Genomic DNA, 19,837 nt, shown 5'->3' with positions numbered 1-19,837 from the left:
TTCACTGGTAATTCCCTGTTTGTCGTTGAAGGCGGCAAAAAGGGTTGGCGTCAGGAAGGGCATCCGGCCGTAAAACATTGCTTCAAAAAGGGGACCAAAAAACAACTACCACGGTCCCCGAAAAGGCCAACCCCCGCTTTGCGGGGAAAAATGGCCTCTAAACGGTGGTTTTTTTATAATCCTCAATTTTCATCCGATTGACTTGAAATTTGAATAGGATATACATGTCGGCTTACTGAATTCAACCACCAACTATTTTTGAGATCATCGTGGGCCAAAAGGTCAACGTAGGCCAAAGGTCAACCACTTTTTTTAAATTTCTAATATCCTCAATTTTCATCCGATTGACTTGAAATTTGAAGAGGATTTCCATATCTGCTAACTGAATTCAACCACCAACTATTTTTGAGATTAGCTTATGCCAAAAGGTTAACATAGGCCAAAGGTCAACCACTTTTTTCAAATTTTTAAAATCCTCAATTGTCATCCGATTGACTTGAAATTTGATTAGGATTTACATATCGGCTTACTCAATTCAACCACCAACTATTTTTGAGATCAGAGTAGGCCAAAAGGTCAACGTAGGCCAAAGGTCAGCCACTTTTTTCAAATTTCTAATTGCCTCAATTTTCAACCGATTCACTTGAAATTTGAATTGGATTTTCATGTCAGCTAACTGAATTCAACCACCAATTATATAAGAGGTCAAAAGGATGCTCTACTGAGTGCCATTCTGCTTTGTTCTCTTTTGCCAAGTTTCGCTCTATGAGTGATTTTTCATTTGTCTGTCTGTCACTCGCCTACAGGTCACAATTCTAAACTGATCATCATGAAACTTCACCAAGTTGTAGAGGTCATGACAATTGAGAAGCCTATTGATTTTGAGGTCAAAGGTCATTTGGAGGTCGAATTTCGAAATAAACAGACAATTGTTCATCCAATTTACTTGAAAGTCGAACAGCATTTGCATATCGAGTCACTAAATAGGGAAACCAACTATTTTGAGGTCAAAAGGTTATAAGTAGATGATAAATGTTGTTCCTGGGACACCCCCAAATCTCCATTCACTTGCATGTAAATTTTCGTCTCACCCTCACTTTTCTTCATTTCCCCTTAACACCTATATTCCTGCCCCCCCTTGGTCTTATGGGCCTTTTACTCTTGCTATCAATGATCATTGTTGTTTAGTAGACCACTGAAACAATGATCCTACAAATATTTGTTTATGTGTGGGAAATAATTTAATTCTCCTCCAACTTCCATCACCATCTGATACATTAACAAAAAATATGTTTGAGTTTGGTTCTTTATCAAGATATTTTAACTGAGCTGAGATAAAATGATAAACCTCCCTCAATGTTCTTGTCTGAGCGCCTCCTGTGCCACACACCATTTTAAAATTAAAGTATATATTTTCCTGACAACCATCAAAGTTTTCTGTCCACTCAAAAATATTTCCATCTTTTTCACCCAACTCACCAGTATTTAAATTAATTCTCTTATTTGAACTTTTTTTGTGAAGTTTTGTGAACTTTTTTACCAGTTGCCTTTTCAATGTCTTATTTGATATTTTTCACATTCATTATGTTTTCCATTTATATACCAAGGTTGATTACACCTCCACTCTTTAGTCTGGTTTATACTTGGTTCTATCTATATATATAAAGTAGAGTTGGCCTCTGTGTCTGTATCCTGATCTACGATCTCTAAGATCTCGAGAACCCGTGGACGGATTTGCGAGCGGAAAGTACTGTTCGACTCGGGATGGTCCCAGGAATGTCACGGAGACATAAACATTTAAAAAATTTCGGGTTTTAAAATTAGCGTATTATTAGCACTAGCAGAAGAGAGAGGGATTCGAAGGGAGGGAGCGCAGCGCTTCTAGCGCTTCTGACTACAGCACACCTTAAAATTAAAAAAACTTCGGGTTTTAAAATTAGTGTGTTACGCGTAATTAGCGCTAGCAGAAGAGGGAGGGAATCTAAGGGAGGGAGCGCAGTGCTCCCTCCAGCGCTTCTGTTAGCGTAATTAGCGTATTTCGGAACGTTAATTTTTCAACTTCATTATTCGGAATCAGTACGTCCCAGAGAACCTTCGTAACGTTACTTTTTCAACTTCATCCGATTGACATGGGACCAACGGCATGTGACAAAGAGTGAAACATACAGGCTACATTTATTTGACGACAATGAGTTCCGACTTCCGACCTCGGTGGGATGACAGGCTGAGTCAACCCCCTGGTGTGAAGGGGGAGGAGGAGGGGAGGGGGAAGAGAAGGGGAGGGGAACGAGGGGGAAGGGGATGGGAGGGGGGAGGGGGGAGGGGGAAGGGGGAGGGGGAGGGGGAAGGGGGGAGGGGAGGGGGGAGGGGAAAGGGGGGGGAGGGGGAGGGGAGGGGCCCTTCTTCCCCTGGGCACCCCCGCACCCTTCCCTCCCCCCTTCCCCTCCCCCCTCCCCCCCTTCCCCCTCCCCCCATTCCCCTCCCCTCCTCTTCCCCCTCCCCTCCTCTTCCCCCTCCCCTCCTCCTCCCACTCCCGTGCAAAGCCGGGTACCTCTGCTAGTCATTTATATAACTAGGGCATTGCCCGTACTATATCTATATCTAAAATTATATCCCCCCCCCTCTATTTACATGAAATGGTTTGGTCCAAAGCGAACGGCTTGCGAGTACGGTGACAATCCCCCCCCTCTATTTACATGCAATGGTTTGGTCCAAAGCGAACGGCTTCCGGAGTTTGGTAAAGAAATCGCCATCGCGTGCACAAACGCGCAGGAAAGCGAATGAATCGCAAATTCGGTTTTATTAGTTTTAAAACATAGTTTAACGCCAACATAGTTTGCAAACGTGAAATAAATGAATACGCTCTCAAATGTGCCATCCGAGGCAGAGTGTGTCCTCCACGTTCGGCACACGCGATCGTTCGCTGCTCTCTGATTGGTTGAATCGTTTTTTGGACATAGCTCGGTAAGTAATTGTCCGATTAATATGAAACCTTGAAAAGGCACATCCTCGGGTCCCCAGCAATATACCTGGCAAGTTAAAAGTATATCGGACCCGTGGTTGTCGAGAAACAGCGGTCACAGACAAACAGACGTACAAACGTACAGAGATTACTGGAATTATAGATAGATAGTAAAAAAAGGCGGCGGTAGCCCGTTAAAATCCCTAACCCCCTTTTTAACTTATCACTTATATATATTTTAACACTTATAACCAACCATAAGGGAGACTATCAATTCCATTTTCTAAAATAAACCTCTTATCATCAAAAGCCCCCAATGCTTTCTTATTCACCTCTTCTGAATATAATTGATGTTTATAACTTCTTATTCCATTAATCTTTCTAAACTCTTCTTTCATTGTTGTTAAACAGTTATAATAATCCTTAAAGTTTATTGTTTCTTTAATAACATTTTTCTTTACACCTTTTAACTTCTTATCAGTCTTTTCAACGTTATTCACAATGTATTTATAAGCATTAGCCTTGGACCTCAATCCACAAATTCACTCATAACATTTCCTCCGAATTCATCCTTGAACTTTCCAATCACCTTTTTATTTTAGAAGAGAACAACTCACTCTCTGGACTGTAATTACTTGTATCATAGATATTAATGTCCTTTTTCATGTCTGAATAAACATAATCAGTATTAATTTTCAAAATAAAACTATCTGTATCCATATAAAGTAGATTAACATCATTTTGATATTTCTTCCTCAAGTTATTATAAAAGTAATCATACATTAATGACTTTGATAAATCAAGAATTGATGTTCCAATATAAATAGGTTTGTCCATTTCAATACTCTCTTTAACCAAATGGATCGCACAAAAGTTCTCAATAAAGACCTCGGCTCTTATAGAACTTGGTCTATTAATTAATTTTGATGCTTGTTCCCAAGATGTTGATCGTCTGATATTTTGTCTTTTCCTCACGTTCTCCATGGTCTTACCAAAGACCGCATTATTCATCAATTTATAAAAGTCTTTCTCAAAATCTGTTTTTGACTCTGTTCTTCTTTGTGTATTAAAATCAATGTACTCCTTTAGCCAATGACTTTGATTGAACTGGATGGGGGAATATAAGAGATGGTGGTGAACAGCTGTTTTAAAGACCTGGAGGCAGGAGTGGGATTGAAGGGAGTGAGAGTGTTTGTTCCAGAGGCGGGAGAAAAGGGGAATGAAAGAGTGAAGGTGAGCAGAGAGCCTAGATTATGGCAGTTTAACCATAAGAGGGTTGCAGGCAGATCTTGTGCGACCTGTAGGAATATTTGGGGGACAGAGCACAGAGAGAGCTGAGGGAGCAAGGCCGGAGAGGAGTCGGTAGAAGACAAAGACCACCAACCTGCCTGTGGTGAGTGAGTGAAAGGCCCTCGGAGTTGGCTTCATCACAGGAGATTCCAATGATTCTGAAAGCTTTGGTTTCAACAGCGTGAAGCCGAGCTAGGTGTGAGGCAGGAGCACCGGCCCAAGAGGGGGGAACAGTATTCCATTGAGCTGTGGATGAAAGCCTTGTATGTGGTGAGGACCTATAGATGTTTTAGGTAAAATATATATATATACTAAGACAAACATTTGACTAATTGACGCTAGATGTGAACCCGTACGTAAATGTTCCGACTTACATACAAATTTCGACTTGCAGACAGACTTAAAAACGGAACTCGTTCGTAACCCGGGGACTGCCTGTAGATGAAATTGAGATTTTTTTTTTTGTCACTCATCTGCACATAATATGTAAGTAGACCCTTTAGAACGCTGATTCTTAAGTTGACCCTTTACAACAACGAAGACCCTTATGCTCCTTTCTACCCTTTAGACATTTACACCTTTCAGTCCCTTTAATACCTGTACACCCCTTTGACCTATAGAACCTTTTTATATGTGTTAAGGCTCTTTCGACCCCTTCAGACAATTCTGACTCTTTACATCCCTTTTGCTTATTTTGACACTTTTGACCATTCGACGTTTCCAACCTTTCAGATATTTGACCTTTAAATATCTACAACTACAACATTTAGACGTTTCAGTTTCAATCAGCGACGTTTCATTTTGTACATCCTTCCATTTATTTAAATCTCTGATTTCTCTTTCTTGTTTACTTTGTTTTCTATCCATCGCAGACGGATATCTCAGATCGGGACCAGCAGTGGTTTGTCGAACACGCAGATTGCCGAGCATTATTCCGTCTGCATCAAGCTCTGTGCAGAAAACGTACAATCCATCTCATCTTTTTTTCCCTTTTTTATTTTACTTCATTTTCTTCTTCATTTTTTTCTTCATCTTCATTTCTTTGGACAGAATACCTCCCCTTGTTTCATTGTTTTCCCTTTTCTCTCCTTTCATCACCTCAAACCTCCCTTTCACTTGTTTTGTCACGTTGCTCTCCCCCACCACCCCCATTGTTTCATCATCCTATTCCACCTCCTCATTTCATCACTTTAGCCAACCCCCCTACCCCTCCCCCTTTGTTCCATTGCCGTATCACACCCTTATGGCATATCACACCCTTATGGCATTATCACACCCTTTTAGCAGTTGCCGAAGACGATAAGAAGAGGCCATTTCGTTGGGTACAAAAGGTTGTTTATTGTACAGAAATCTCCAGCAACTGCTCGCGAACGTAAGTCGTAACGGCTTATATAAAACCAAGAACCCTCTTCGGAGGGCGTGGCTCCAACAGCCGCGCGTGCGTCACGACGACACAACCAAAAGCCCGTGTGCGTGGGTTAGTCCAAACCCATCGTAATGGTAACCGTCACATGCGGATAAGTTAACCGCGACAAGTGAATAAGGTAACCGCGACATGTGAATAAGGTAACCACTACATGCGCCCCCCCCCAAAAGGCACGCCACGGGCGTGTACGTACTTCGTGGGTGGAACAGAGCCGGGCCGCGGGTGGAACAGAGCCGGGCCGCGGGTGGAACAGAGCCGGGCCGCGGGTGCTGAGCAGTGGTAGCCGTTGTAGTTGCAGCAGTAGGAATTGCGGGAGCGGCGAGCAGCAGTGCGCGCGAAGGTAACGAGGCACCAGTGCGCGCGAAGGTAACAAAGCAGCCGTGCGTGCGCAAGAGATGAGCAGCGGCAGTAGCTGTAGTTGCAGGAGCATCAGCCTCGGGATCCGCCATAGGAGCAGTAGTAGGAGTGGCGAGCAGCAGTACTCGGCCTGTGTGCGCGGAGGCGACGAAGTAGCAGTACTCGGCCTGTGTGCGCGAGGGCGACGAGCAGCAGTACTCGGCCTGTGTGCGCGGAGGCGACGAGCAGCGGTGCCCGGCCTGTGTGCGCGAAGGCGACGAAGTAGCCGTGCCCGGCCTGTGTGCGCGGAGGCGACGAGCAGCAGTACTCTGCCTGTGTGCGCGAAGGCGACGAAGTAGCCGTGCCGCCAACGCCCCGTAACGGCGTTCCTTCGGAGGGTCCCAGAGCTGGTTCGCCCCTCCAGTCGTAGAGGAGGAACCGAGCGCGATGCGCGAACCACATGGTCGCTCGTCGTTGCTAAAACTCCGGCAGTTCGAGTTTAGGTCTTGTGGAAGAAATTGCGGTCGCAACCCTGCCGTGTTCATGTGGCCCCCGAATACGTTCGGGGGCAACGGGGTCACCAGTTTAGCGGTTGCCGAGACGACAAGAAGAGGCCATTTCGTTGGGTACAAAAGGTTGTTTATTGTACAGAAATCTCCAGCAACTGCTCGCGAACGGAAGTCGTAACGGCTTATATAAAACCAAGAAACCTCTTCGGAGGGCGTGGCTCCAACAGCCGCGCGTGCGTCACGACGACACAACCAAAAGCCCATGTGCGTGGGTTAGTCCAAACCCATCGTAATGGTAACCGCCACATGCGGATAAGTTAACCGCGACAAGTGAATAAGGTAACCGCGACATGTGAATAAGGTAACCACTACACCCTTATGGTTTAAACCGCCCCCCCTACCATCACCCGTTTTATCACTACTTTCCATTCGCCCTTTCACCCTTATCCCTTTGTTTTGCAGTATTTTGTAGATAAAATCCTCTTGTGATTTACTTGTGTTATCTTTTCAGAAAATTACAACAAAGAATGTCTTTGGACTTCACCTTATTGACTACATGGCAGACCTGCTCAAAGAGAAGGGAACGGAGATGACAAACTTTCAGGTACCATATATTGAAAGAGATCTGTTTCAACTCAACCAAAACTGCTGATTCTCCCCAAATGTTATACGTAGTTGCTGCACTTTACCAATTTTTCTGGTGTTGTTAAAAATTGAGAGCCAATGAAAGTGTTCCATTGAAGGGTTTTTAGGGGATAATAGTTTTGTCAATTTTTTCCCAATGTATACTGTTGTGGAAATGCCTCTGGGGTTAACATTGTTTAGTATAGTTTAGTTAATTCCTCAATTGATGTCTTAGAGTAAGCGTGAGGTAATCAATCGTAATATTAGATATGCGTTGCGTATATGTCGATCCAGAGGACGGCCACACTCCGCAGTATATATGTTGAAAAGCTCACCAATTCTGTGAGTCTTTCATATTATGTTCTGCCATTTGGAATCTGTCCTTTATATCTCTTTTTAGTGTCTATGTAGGCCTTAAGCCTGCAGTTTATGTGGGAAAGTGCCTGCCAGTCATGTCCAAGGAAAGGGTGGAGAGCCACCTAGGTGACAAGTTAGGGATTGGTGGTCCTCCACCCATTAAACTGACCTTTGGAGCAATGGTGAGTGAAAGGGGAGGGGCGTGCTGCGTCACGGTATGAGGTGGGGACCAGGGATGATAAAACTACACGAATTGGGGGTGGGAGGAGGAGGGGGATAGAGAGGAGGGTGGGAGTAGCAAATGCCTGTGACTGTTATTTTTTTTGTGTAACAACTGTTATTTTTCAACATAATCTCCATTGCGTTCAATGCATTTTTTCCAGTGCTTTACTGAGGCCTGGATTCCTTGAGAAAAAAATACATTTTGGCTGCTTGTGTAGCCATTCGTGCACCGCCTCTTGGACCACCCATCGGATCCCGACCTATTATTTAACAAAGGAATGTAGTTTTGCAAACTTTTTGTGGAATCTTTTCAAGCTATTTAAATTACAATACCAAAGGATGCTGCATGCAGTAAAACTCTGTCGAATGGTGCCAGAATCATTTATATTGATAGAGACAGCCCCTCAAATCCACCCCTACATTTATCCCTTCTTCAAATACCTAAAATTAGAATCAGGTGCACCAGCTCAGGTGCAAATGATTAGAACATCGTTAGAGAGGATCTTGGAGGAACCTGTCTTATTTAAACCTCAGACATTTAGTTTGGTTTGCTCTTTGTTGTTGAAGTGTGTGGCATCACCATGTCGAGATCAAAAGAGCTCTCTGAGGCCTTCAGAAAGAAGGTTATAGATGCCGACGAGTCTGGGAAGGGATTTAAAAAGATCTCCAAACAATTTGAAATCGATCATTCGACTGTCCGGAAGATCATCAACAAGTGGAGAAGATTCCAAACAACTGCCAACTTGTTCAGGCCAGGCCGCCCCAGCAAGGTCAGCCCGAGAGCAGACCGCAAGATGCTGAAATAAGTCTCGAAGAACCCCAGAATGTCATCACGGGACCTACAGGTAGCTCTTGCCACTGTTGATGTCAAAGTGCACGAGTCTACCATTAGAAAGAGGCTGCACAAATTTGATCTACATGGGAGGTGTGCCAGGAGAAAACCTTTGCTGTCCAGAAAGAACATCAGGGCAAGACTAATGTTTTCCAATGAACACCTAGGCAAAGACCAGCACTTCTGGAACAATGTGCTCTGGACAAATGAGTCAAAGGTAGAGCTATTTGGCCACAGTACCAGAAGACAAACAACAACAACAACATGCATTTTACGGCCATTTTCCCTGCTAGAGCGGGGGTTAGCCTTGGTACCAGTACCAGAAGACATGTTTGGCAAAAACCAAAGACAGCATTTGACCACAAGAACCTGATACCACCTGTCAAGCATGGTGGTGGAAATATTATGGTTTGGGGCAGCTTTGCTGCATCAGGGCCTGGGCAGCTCACCATCATAGAATCCACTATGAATTCTTCATTGTACCAGAGGGTGCTTGAGGATAAGGTGAGGGAGGCCATCTGTTGGAAAGTTGTAGCTCAACCGAAGGTGGACCTTGCAACATGACAATGATCCTAAACATACCAATAAATCCACCAAGGAATGGCTGAAAAGAAAGAAATGGAGAGTTCTGGAATGGCCAAGTCAAAGCCCGGATCTAAATCCCATCGAGATGTTGTGGGGGGATTTGAAACGAGCTGTGCATGCAAGAAACCCCTCAAACATCGCACAGCTGATGGAATTCTGCATGGAGGAGTGGGCAAAAATTTCTCCCAGTCGATGTCAGAGACTGGTAGACAGTTATAAGAAATGCCTACTTGAGGTTGTTTCTGCCAAAGGAGGCAATACCACCTATTAGAGCCAAGGGTGTACTTACTTTTTCCACATGCGAAATTGCATATGTTTATTTAAATTATACAATGGACTACAAAATGTAAATGTTTCATGATATTTCTTATATTATATCACCTTTATCGATAAAAATAAAACTGTGTGTGTGTGTGTGTGTGTGTGTGTGTGTGTGTGTGTGTGTGTGTGTGTGTGTGTGTGTGTGTGTGTGTGTGTGTGTGTGTGTGTGTGTGTGTGTGTGTGTGTGTGTGTGTGTGTGTGTGTTACCGATAGACTCCTAAACGGAGAGGCTCACATGCTTGATATTTGGCATGGACATGGCCATTGAGCCTGGGAAGGACATGGCCTACCTAAAAATATTTGACGAGATCCATATTTTTTATTCATATTTACCTCAGCGCATTACAGCGAGGAACATTATACACTGAATCTCAGCATGTGCCAGAGCAGGTCGCTGATTCGCTCAGAGCGATCACGTGATGTTCCATCCTCGCTGCCAGACCACTGAACGGAAAATATATAGAATGACCATTGCCATTCACACCACATAGGTGGAGATGCAGCTACCGGGCGCCATCTTGGTTGGCACTCGATGCTGGGCGATGGTGATTTCCGTCACGCGTTTGCACGTAATTCAGAGCGAAAAGCGATTGCATTTTTCACCTTTTGTGCGATCGTGTTTTGTGTCTATCTTTGTCGATTTTGTGCAATATGAATTAAACGTCTTTGAAACAGCTGTGAAACGTCTTTCCACAACCCTTCCTTAACCGATTGGAGCAGTTTATTCCCGCACAAAATGGCATTTTAACAGTTGTCTCGCTTTTAAAATCTAGGACACGTTCAAAACAAACGAGATCCGCGAAGCGAGTTGGTCGAGTCATGCTAACCAAGATGGCGACACGGCGGCTACACTTTTCACGGAGTATGAGCGTTCTATATATTTTCAATTCAGTGCACTAGACTCGCTCACGTACTTGATTTGTGGCATAGACATGGCCATTGGGCCTTCACGGTGTAATTTGTGCGAGGCTTCTGTCCGAGTGAGCTTGAGTCGAGAGGGCGAATGTATGGGTCTCCCTTCCCCCGCCCGGCAACGCCAGTACTGGAGGCATCACAGGATCGGTGAGTCTCCAAAATCCGCTTCGTGCTGTTGTTGCGAAGATGCAGGGCGATGTCGCGATTGTTGTGCTGCTCTCCTCCCATGAGAACTGCAGACGTCATTGTTGACTGGCCCTCCCCTTCCTCCCCTCCCCTTCCCCCTCCCCCTTTCCCTCTCCCTTTCCCTCCCCTTCCCTCCCCTTCCCTCCCCTCCCCCTCCCCTCCCCCCTCCCCCCTTCCCCTTCCCCTCCCCTCCCCCTACCCTTCCCCTCCCCTCCCCCTACGCTTCCCCCCTACCCTTCCCCCCTACCCTTCCTCCCTCCCCTACCCCCTCCCCTTCCCCCTCCCCTTCCCTCCTCCCTCCCTCCCTTCCCCTCCCTTTCCCCCTCCCTTCCCCCTCCCTTTCCCCCCCTCCCCCCCTCCTCCCCCTCCCTTTCCCCCTCCTTTCCCCCTCCCTTTCCCCCTCCCTTTCCCCCTCCCCATTCCCCCTCCATTCCCCCTCCCTTTCCCCTCCACCCTACCCCCTCCCCTTCCCCCTCTCGCCCCTCCCCCCTTCCCCCTCCCCTTCCCTCCCCCTCCCCATACCCTTCCCCCCTACCCTTCCTCCCTCCCTTTCCCCCTCCCCCTTCCCCTCCCTGCTCCCCCTCCCTTCTCCCTCCCTTCCCCTCTCTTCCCCCTCCCTTCCCCCTCCCTTCCCCCTCCACCCTACCCCTCCCCTTCCCCCCTCGCCCTCCCTTTCCCACCTTCCCCCCTCCCCCTCCCCCCTCCCCTTCCCTCTCGCCCCTCCCCCCTCTCCCTCCCCCCTCCCCCCTCTCCTCCACCCCATTCCCTTCCCCCTCCCCTTCCCCACCCGGCAATGCCGTGTACTTCTGCTCGTTTATCAATATTGTTGAAATGAAGATCAAATAGTTGTATGTTGAAAAAGTCAAAACTTTACATGGGGTGTACTTACTTTTTCACGTGACTGTGTGTATATATATATATATATATATATATATATATATATATATATATATATATATATATATATATATATATATATGTATATATATGTATATGTATATATATATATATATATGTATATGTATATATATGTATATGTATATATATATATATATATATATATATATATATGTATATGTATATATATGTATATGTATATATATATATATGTATATGTATATATATGTATATGTATATATATATATATGTATATATATGTATATGTATATGTATATATATGTATATGTATATATATGTATATGTATATATATATATATATATATATGTATATATATATATATATATATATATGTATATGTATATGTATATATATGTATATGTATATGTTAGGGTGCATCAAACGCCCTTAGGTTCTTGGATTTTAATGTCTATTCTCTCAAATGTTACACTTGTTGGTAGAAGTATGTATGCAAAAAATAAATGAAATCAGAGGTGGTCCTGGGTGGCCACCGGCCACTTTTATATATTTAGGGCCATTTTCGGGGCCGCACTATGTAAAAATGTTTGATTTTGTTATTTTACACCCAAACCTAGTCATGTTTGGTATCAAATTGAAGGTCTTGATGAGAGGAATACAAATATAACAATTTTATGCAAAAAACGATGGTTTGATAATTAGTTTGTATTTTTACATGAATGAAATCGGAGGTCTAATCGTGGGTCCCATACTAGTAGTCTAATAATATCCTTTATTTTCTTTCAGATGGCAGATAAGAAGACCAGATTAGCAAGTGCCATTTTTGGTCTTGGCAATGCTTTTACAGAAGCAGATGGTACATTGACAGGAGTCCGCCTCCCAACTTGCCGGCAGGTTCTTCGATGCGTGATGTGGTACATCCAGAAAGAAATATGTGAAGGCAAACAAACTCAGCCACTGAAATGGAAATCTGCCAGCATCGTCCTTATCCAGCTGAAAAAATTCTACACTAAAGCAAATATTCCTATGCTTTCAGACCATCAATGCTGCAAACTAATACTTGACCTTCTTAATGACAATAACAAATTGCGTCAAATACCTGTTTCTCGCCGAGAATCTCCAAGCACTTTGGCTAAGTTGCAAACCATGAATGAACGTCTTGATAAGACCTTTGGTGTATGGACAAAAGATGCAATGACAAACATTAAGAATGAGGAAGATAGAGTATTTTTAGAGTCAATGAAATCTGACAGAGTAGCCTCATTTGGTGGTGTTGACAAGAAGAAAGTTGATAAAGATCATAGAAAAGAAAAACGCCTCTTAGCGGAAGCTTCAAGACGAGAACGTCATGAATCATCCAGTGTACAAGAGATGACAATTAGTTCTGTATGCTCTGATGATAGTGACTCTGCAGATAGCTTGGAAGAAACTGAAGAAGAGGCGATTCCAGAGTTTCAAAGGAAGCGTAGTCACCACAGATCAACATATGCAGGTACATCTGCCTTTATTCCTCATGATATTCTGAAAAGACATTCAGTTGTGTCTGTTGCTACTCGACTAAACATAACTCCTGTTCAACAGGTTGCGCTCACCAAAGCTGTAATTCAAGAGGCAGGAGGTGATCCACGTCGTGTGGCCAAGTCGTACTCAACTGCTGATAAGGCTCGACGATCAATAACAAGTGCTATCGCCAAAGATATTCAAGAAAATTGGATCGCCCCAACAGCTGCAACACTTCACTGGGATGGCAAGCAGATACCAACGCTCACAAACAAGAATGTCAAGGAAGAAAGATTGCCAGTGTTGGTTGGGAATGCCACTGATGTAAAGCTACTGGGGGTGGCTAGATATCCTCCTGGAAGTGATAGGTCATCAGGTGACATCATTGCCGAGCACACTTACACGTATCTACATTCATGGAAGTGCAAACAATCAGTTGTCAACTTATGTTTTGACACAACAGCATCAAACACTGGACACGTTACAGCTGCCTGTGTTACCATTCAATCAAAACTGGACCGTGCTCTTCTGTGGTGTGCATGTCGCCATCATGTTGGAGAGGTAATCCTGGATCATGTGTTTGACATTCTCAAAATTGAGTCATCAAAGTCTCCAGAAGTATCTTTGTTCCAAAAATTCCAGAAGAATTGGGAACGCATATCGCATGCAAAGAATGAAAGTTTAACCAAAATTGACATTTCCATGTACAATGACTATGCACAACAGCTGCTTTTATCCTGCAAAAACAAGGTTTTAAGCACAATCCGCACAAGCGCTTTATACTGTAGGGAAGACTACAAGGAAATGGCACAACTCTGCCAGGTAGTCCTCGATGATGATGTCACAAAACAAGGAACACTCCACAGACCAGGGGCCATGCATAAAGCAAGGTGGATGTCAAAGATTCTTTATTCCATCAAAATATGCCTACTTGAAGAGCAAATTTCTCTACTACCTCGAGGAACTGTAACAACACAACATCAACAGAAAAAACTGAAGGAGTTTGTTGTTTTTGTTGTTTATATTTATTGTGATTGGTGGCTCATATGTCAGTCTGCTTCAAATGCCCCATGGTTTGATTTGTGCTTTTACAAGACTCTGCTCAACTATAAAGCTGTCAACTCAACCATTTCAGTCAGCGCTGTGAAAGCCTTTGATAGACATTTGTGGTATTTAACCCCAGAACTGGTTGTTTTGGCACTGTTCAGCAATGCAATTCCTCAAAAGGATCGTCGTGCCCTTGCAGATGTGTTACTGGCCATACAACCAGATGAAATGCCAAGCACTCCAAAACACCGCTACGGTTCTGGATATGGCAAACCGTCATTTCCAAAAATTACAGAAGCGACAACCCTGGCTGATCTTGTGAACGAGGACTCGTGGTTTACAGTAAACCTTCTTCACCTAGATATGACCTTCCTAACAGAGGATGTTGACACTTGGCAGAACAATGAGCACTTCAAGGCAGCCAAGTCCATTGTGGATGGGCTTAATGTTGTGAATGACCCTGCGGAGAGAGCAGTAAAGCTCGCAACTGATTTTGTCTCAACTGCAAGAAGAGAAGACCACTTCCAAAATCTTCTTCAAGTGGTTGAATGTGACCGCAAAGCGAGGCCAAATTTGCGGAAACGAGCAAAGTTGGAGTAGTGACATTGGCGTTGTGCTTAATACATTTTCAAACTTTTAATCAATGAAAGTACAATACTACAACACTGTACTACAACTTTGTAATATGAAGAACGATTTTGGTTAATTTTACATTGACATGTAAGGTTGTTTTAACTGTTTGATATTAGGCATTTAGTAAAAGTAGGACTTTACTTTTGTATATAGGTATAATGGTTAATTTTACATTATCTTGTAGTTAATTTTACATTATCTTGTAAAGTAGTTTAGCTGTGGCCCTAAATGGCCCTAAATATATAAAAGTGGCCGGTGGCCACCCAGGACCACCTCTGATTTCATCTATTTTTTGCATACATACTTCTACCAACAAGTGTAACATTTGAGGGAATAGACATTAAAATACAACAACTTTTTGAAAATCATGGGGCGTTTGATGCACCCTAGTATATGTATATGTATATGTATATATATGTATATGTATATGTATATATATATATATATATATATATATATATATATATATATATATATATATATGTATATATATATATATATTTATATATAATTATAAACTAGATCCCTTTATTCATAAAGAAACATTACAAAACAAAAGATTACACCAAATGGATTATCATTGCCTTGGTTTGTAAGCAAGAGATGGTTTGACATTGCTTCTGCAAGAGCCCAACAGTACACGATTTTATATCCTGATAAAATATTTTCACTCAGAATGCAGGGTGATACCTCACCTACTTTATTCTGCTTATAATTCCTCCCACATAGCCAAGACTGCTTTTTAGAGAAGATACTGAAACTTCTTGTTTTGTATGCAGCAGAAGGGACCGGCATTTTTTCCTGTGCCATCCCTACATAGAGAGTACTAGCGCACCCTCTGATAGAATGTGAAGTACAGATGCACCACAGCACAAAGGCAGGAATTGCAGTTGAATGGTTGGTCAAAACTTTCCCATTTGGTGTAACTAGTACATCCGCTCACTATGGGTGCGGCAGGAAGGGTCATTCTTCTTTGGGGTATATAGATTACAGTCGATCTATGGTCGGGTCTCAAGAACATTGGGTGTGTGTTCATTTACCATGTTTCTTGTGGAGAGATCGCCATTTGGTTTGAGCATTCGAGCAAGCACTCCATTCAAAGCCGTTATGCAACGGCTGGCATGGCAAGCGCTAGCTAGCTGCTTGGTAAATGAGCACACCCCGAGCTTCCTCCCTTTCAGTTTCGTGTTTAACAGCAAGGGCGAGTTTCGAAAGTTCGCGATGAAAAACGCCACGTTAGCGGCAGGAAAGGCCATGTTATTGATTGTGCTACAACCTTCATTGTGTAACCCTTAGTCATTCTGTCAAGTTTGTTTGAGATTGGATAAGTAATGATGGAATGTATTGCTGTCAAGAAATAATCAGACAGACTGACATACCAAATTGTGTATTTTAGTATGATGATAATGCTCAGAAGTAATGGCCAAGACCATGTGGTGTCGTGTAACAAACATGAAATCTTAAATGGGAGAGAGCTTGAGAAAATGGACTCATGGAGACTATTCTGCAGCTAATAGGAATGTGGCTTGGTGGGTGGGAGGGGTGCATGTATGGAAGAGAGGCGAAAGGGGTAGGAGGAGTAAGACCAAATGTCAGCAGAACCAGTCCACTGGGGGGGAGCCATATTCTATGAAATTTTGGATGAAGTCCTTGTACAAGGAAGGAAATCTCATTTCCTTTCACAAAGCCTGAAACAAGTGTGGGTCCACCCTCAGGAGAGCCAGGAAACAATATCTCTCCGTTCTCAAGACCGAACTCTCTTATCTGTCTCCCTCTTCCAAATCCTGGTGGCGTCTGGTCAAATCTGTTTCTGGTCTTTGTTCCCCCTCCATCCCCTCCCTCACCTCAAATGGCGACACGGCTGACTCCGCACGTGAAAAAGCTGAATGCCTCAACTCTGTGTTTGCCTCCATATCTTGTGTCCCAAACCCATCCCTCTCTGTACCCACCGTACTCAGTCGTACCCAGCTGCTCCTGGACTCTGTGTCCTTTCCTCCTGACAAGGTGGAAAAGTTTCTGTCAACCCTCGACTCTGATTCTGCAACTGGACCTGACGGCATCAGCCCAGGGGTCCTAAAATCCTGTCCTTCCGCTCTTTCACTCCCTCTCTCTGTTCTCTTCACCCTCTCTTTTGCTCAAGGTCATCTGCCATCTGCTTGGAAATCAGCCAACATCACCGCTTTGCACAAAAAGGTGCAAAAACAGATCCTAGCAATTACAGACCAATCAGCCTTCTCCCAATTATCAGCAAAGTAATGGAATCCATCATTGCTTCGGATATGAAATCTTTCCTCTTCTCCAATGGCTTGATCTCTGATCATCAATTTGGTTTCAGACCTGGTCACTCTACTCTGGACATGCTGCTTCTGCTTTCTCAACAATGGATGGAGGTTTCTCAATGCCAAACAGGAAATTACAACTGTCTCCCTTGACATATCACGTGCCTTCGATACGGTCTGGCACCCCGATCTGCTCACCAAACTCTCCTCCTTTGGTATCCATGGAAATCTCCACGCATGGCTGGCGGACTTCCTGTCTAGTCGTAGTCAACGTGTGGCCCTGAAAGGATTTCTCTCATCTCCCCTTCCTGTTCAGGCTGGAGTTCCCCAAGGCAGTGTTCTGGGCCCTGTGCTTTTTCTGGTCTTCATCAATGATCTCACTGACTCTCTTGAAAATCCTCTATCTCTTTGCTGATGACTCTACTCTCTGTCGCTCCATTCCTCATCACTCAGATCGGCAGTCTGCAGCCTCCTCACTCTCTGCAGACCTGGACAAAATCACAGACTGTGCAAACAAGTGGAACATGTCTTTCAATCCTGACAAATCTCACACTCTTACGATGTCTCTCCGAAAAGACCGACTGGACAACCCTCCCATCCACTTTCTGAATAATCCTCTCCAAGAAGTTCTGTCACTCAAGCTTTTGGGTCTCACTATCTGCCATGATCTTTCCTGGGAAAACCACATTTCAAATCTGGCCTCCAAAGCCAGTCGCTGACTGGGCATCCTCCGTCGTGCGAAGTCCTTCCTTGGCCCACCTGAGCTCCTCACCACATACAAGGCTTTCATCCGCAGCTCAATGGAATACTGCTCTCCCTTCTGGGCTGGTGCTCCTGCCTCACACCTAGCTCGTCTTCACGCTGTTGAAACCAAAGCGTTCAGATTCAATGGAATCTCCCGTGATGAAGCTAACTCCAAGGGCCTTTCACTCACTCACCGCAGGCAGGTTGGTGGTCTTTCCGTCTTCTACCGACTCCTCTCCGGCCTTGCCCCCCACAGCTCTCTCTGGGCTCTGTCCCCCAAATATTCCTACAGGTCGCACAAGATCTGCCTGCAACCCTCTTATGGTTAAACTGCCAAAATCAAGACTCTCTGCTCACCTTCACTCCTTCATTCCTCTTTTCTCCCGCCTCTGGAACAAACTCCCTCACTCTCTTCAATCCCACTCCTCCCTCCAGGTCTTTAAAACATCTGTTCACCACCATCTTTTATCTTCCCCCATCCAAAACCTTGATCTTTTCTACCCGCTAATTTTTTCTACCCGCTTTTCTACCCTAACTGCAACCCCTGCTAATTTCACCCCAAATCCACTTTTTTGAAATACCAACTTCTGTCCTGGAAGTCTTTGGTGTCCCTGTGTTTTATACTTCTCCCTCCCCCCCCCCCCCTTCCCATGCCTCCTCCCCCCAAGCCCTCTCCCTCCCACACATCTCCCGATGTCCCTGCTCTCAAATGTTGTTTGTGTGCTTCCCCTTCTCTCCCCATCTTGTCTACCGCTCCCTCTTTTGATATACTGTATTTTGTTTGTCTGTTTGATTTGTTTGTGAAATAAATGTTAGCTCTTTCACGAGCCTCGATTCTGTATACAAAAAAAAAAACACATGGTCTGAAAAATGTACAGGAAAAATAAAAGGAATTGGCCATTCAACTCAAGTGCCTTCAGAAAGTATCCACACCAATTGACTTCACATTTTGTTGTTAGTGGTGCAGCCTGAATTTTAAATAGATTAAATTGAGATTTTTTGTCACTGATCTACACATAATACCTCATATTTCACCCCCTTTGCTGTGACACACCAAATTGAGCTCAGGTGCATCCAATTTCCTTTGATCATCCTTGAGATGTCTCGACAACAGATTGGGGTCCACCCATGGCCAATTCAATTGAATAGACATGCTTTAGAAAGAAACCCACCTTTTAGTCCCAGAGCTCGGGGGTGTTTTAATTGAGTTTTATTTACCAAAAGGTCTGAGGGTTGTTTCTAGGGTATAAATATCTGTAGAATTCAAAATCTATTCCTGACAAAAATATACTTGGACATTTTTCCACAATTTGCTATTTAAGTGGGAGGTACTCCCTAACTGCAATATTGTGGTTTTGCGTTACGTCGTATTTTGGGTTTGTACCATTTTGTCTTGGAAATCTGTAAAACTGTACTGATACATACAAATAAGGTATCATGTGACCAAGTGTCATCTCCTGGTTAATTTTCCATGCTGCACTGTCTGCTATTCACAATATAATAGGATTGATAAAGTTATTTGTGACTATGCCCCAATTTTGTTGGTGACGCTCTTGAAAAACTACTTTTCTATTTGTCTAAAATGTATATATTCAACTTAAATGGTGATTATTGTAAATTATAATGAACTAGAATCTTTGAGCTGTAAACATGTGACACCATCCATATGTTTGTATGACATATAGGGAGCAAGATCTTTGACTTTTTACTGATGGGACGCGTCGACAGCAACACCAAATTTGACCAGATTCACTTTGTGAATTGAAACCCTCAGACCTGTTGGTTAATAAAAGTCACGAATTGCATCATGGGTATACCAAAGCAAGCATGTAGGAAGGCATGGCCGATATGTAGCTGTATGCAAATTCAAAGTTGATCACCAGTACAAAATATATATGTCATAAATGGAAGTTATTACCAATCGCACAGCATAGTTATTAAAAGTCTGTTCGAGTAACAATAGATTCTTGCACCACATTACAAAGTGTGACTGTACTCACTATCCCCATTCATCACTCCGACTCATCATCCGATTCATCTGAACTATATAGCACCTGTCCATGTGCCATTTCTTTATCCTCCTTTATCATGTCATAAATGGAAGTTATTACCAATCGCACAGCATAGTTATTAAAAGTCTGTTCGAGTAACAATAGATTCTTGCACCACATTACAAAGTGTGACTGTACTCA

At 43.6% G+C, this 19,837-nt stretch overlaps 1 protein-coding gene across 1 annotated transcript in view; it reads left to right on the top strand.

Annotated features, from left to right (window-relative positions):
- NCAPH (non-SMC condensin I complex subunit H) overlaps positions 1 to 19,837 on the top strand; it is a 204,855-nt gene that overhangs the window by 34,861 nt on the left and 150,157 nt on the right. The window contains exons 3-4 of the mRNA XM_068111352.2: positions 5,125 to 5,215; positions 7,035 to 7,127. Of these exons, the coding sequence (XP_067967453.2) occupies positions 5,125 to 5,215; positions 7,035 to 7,127 (184 nt within the window). The remainder of the gene's footprint in view (positions 1 to 5,124; positions 5,216 to 7,034; positions 7,128 to 19,837) is intronic.

This window comes from Myxine glutinosa, chromosome 3 (genome assembly GCF_964187855.1).
Source record: "Myxine glutinosa chromosome 3, kmMyxGlut1.1, whole genome shotgun sequence".
In the NCBI taxonomy this organism is placed as follows: domain Eukaryota; kingdom Metazoa; phylum Chordata; class Myxini; order Myxiniformes; family Myxinidae; genus Myxine; species Myxine glutinosa.
This window is presented reverse-complemented; position numbering and strand designations above follow the sequence as displayed.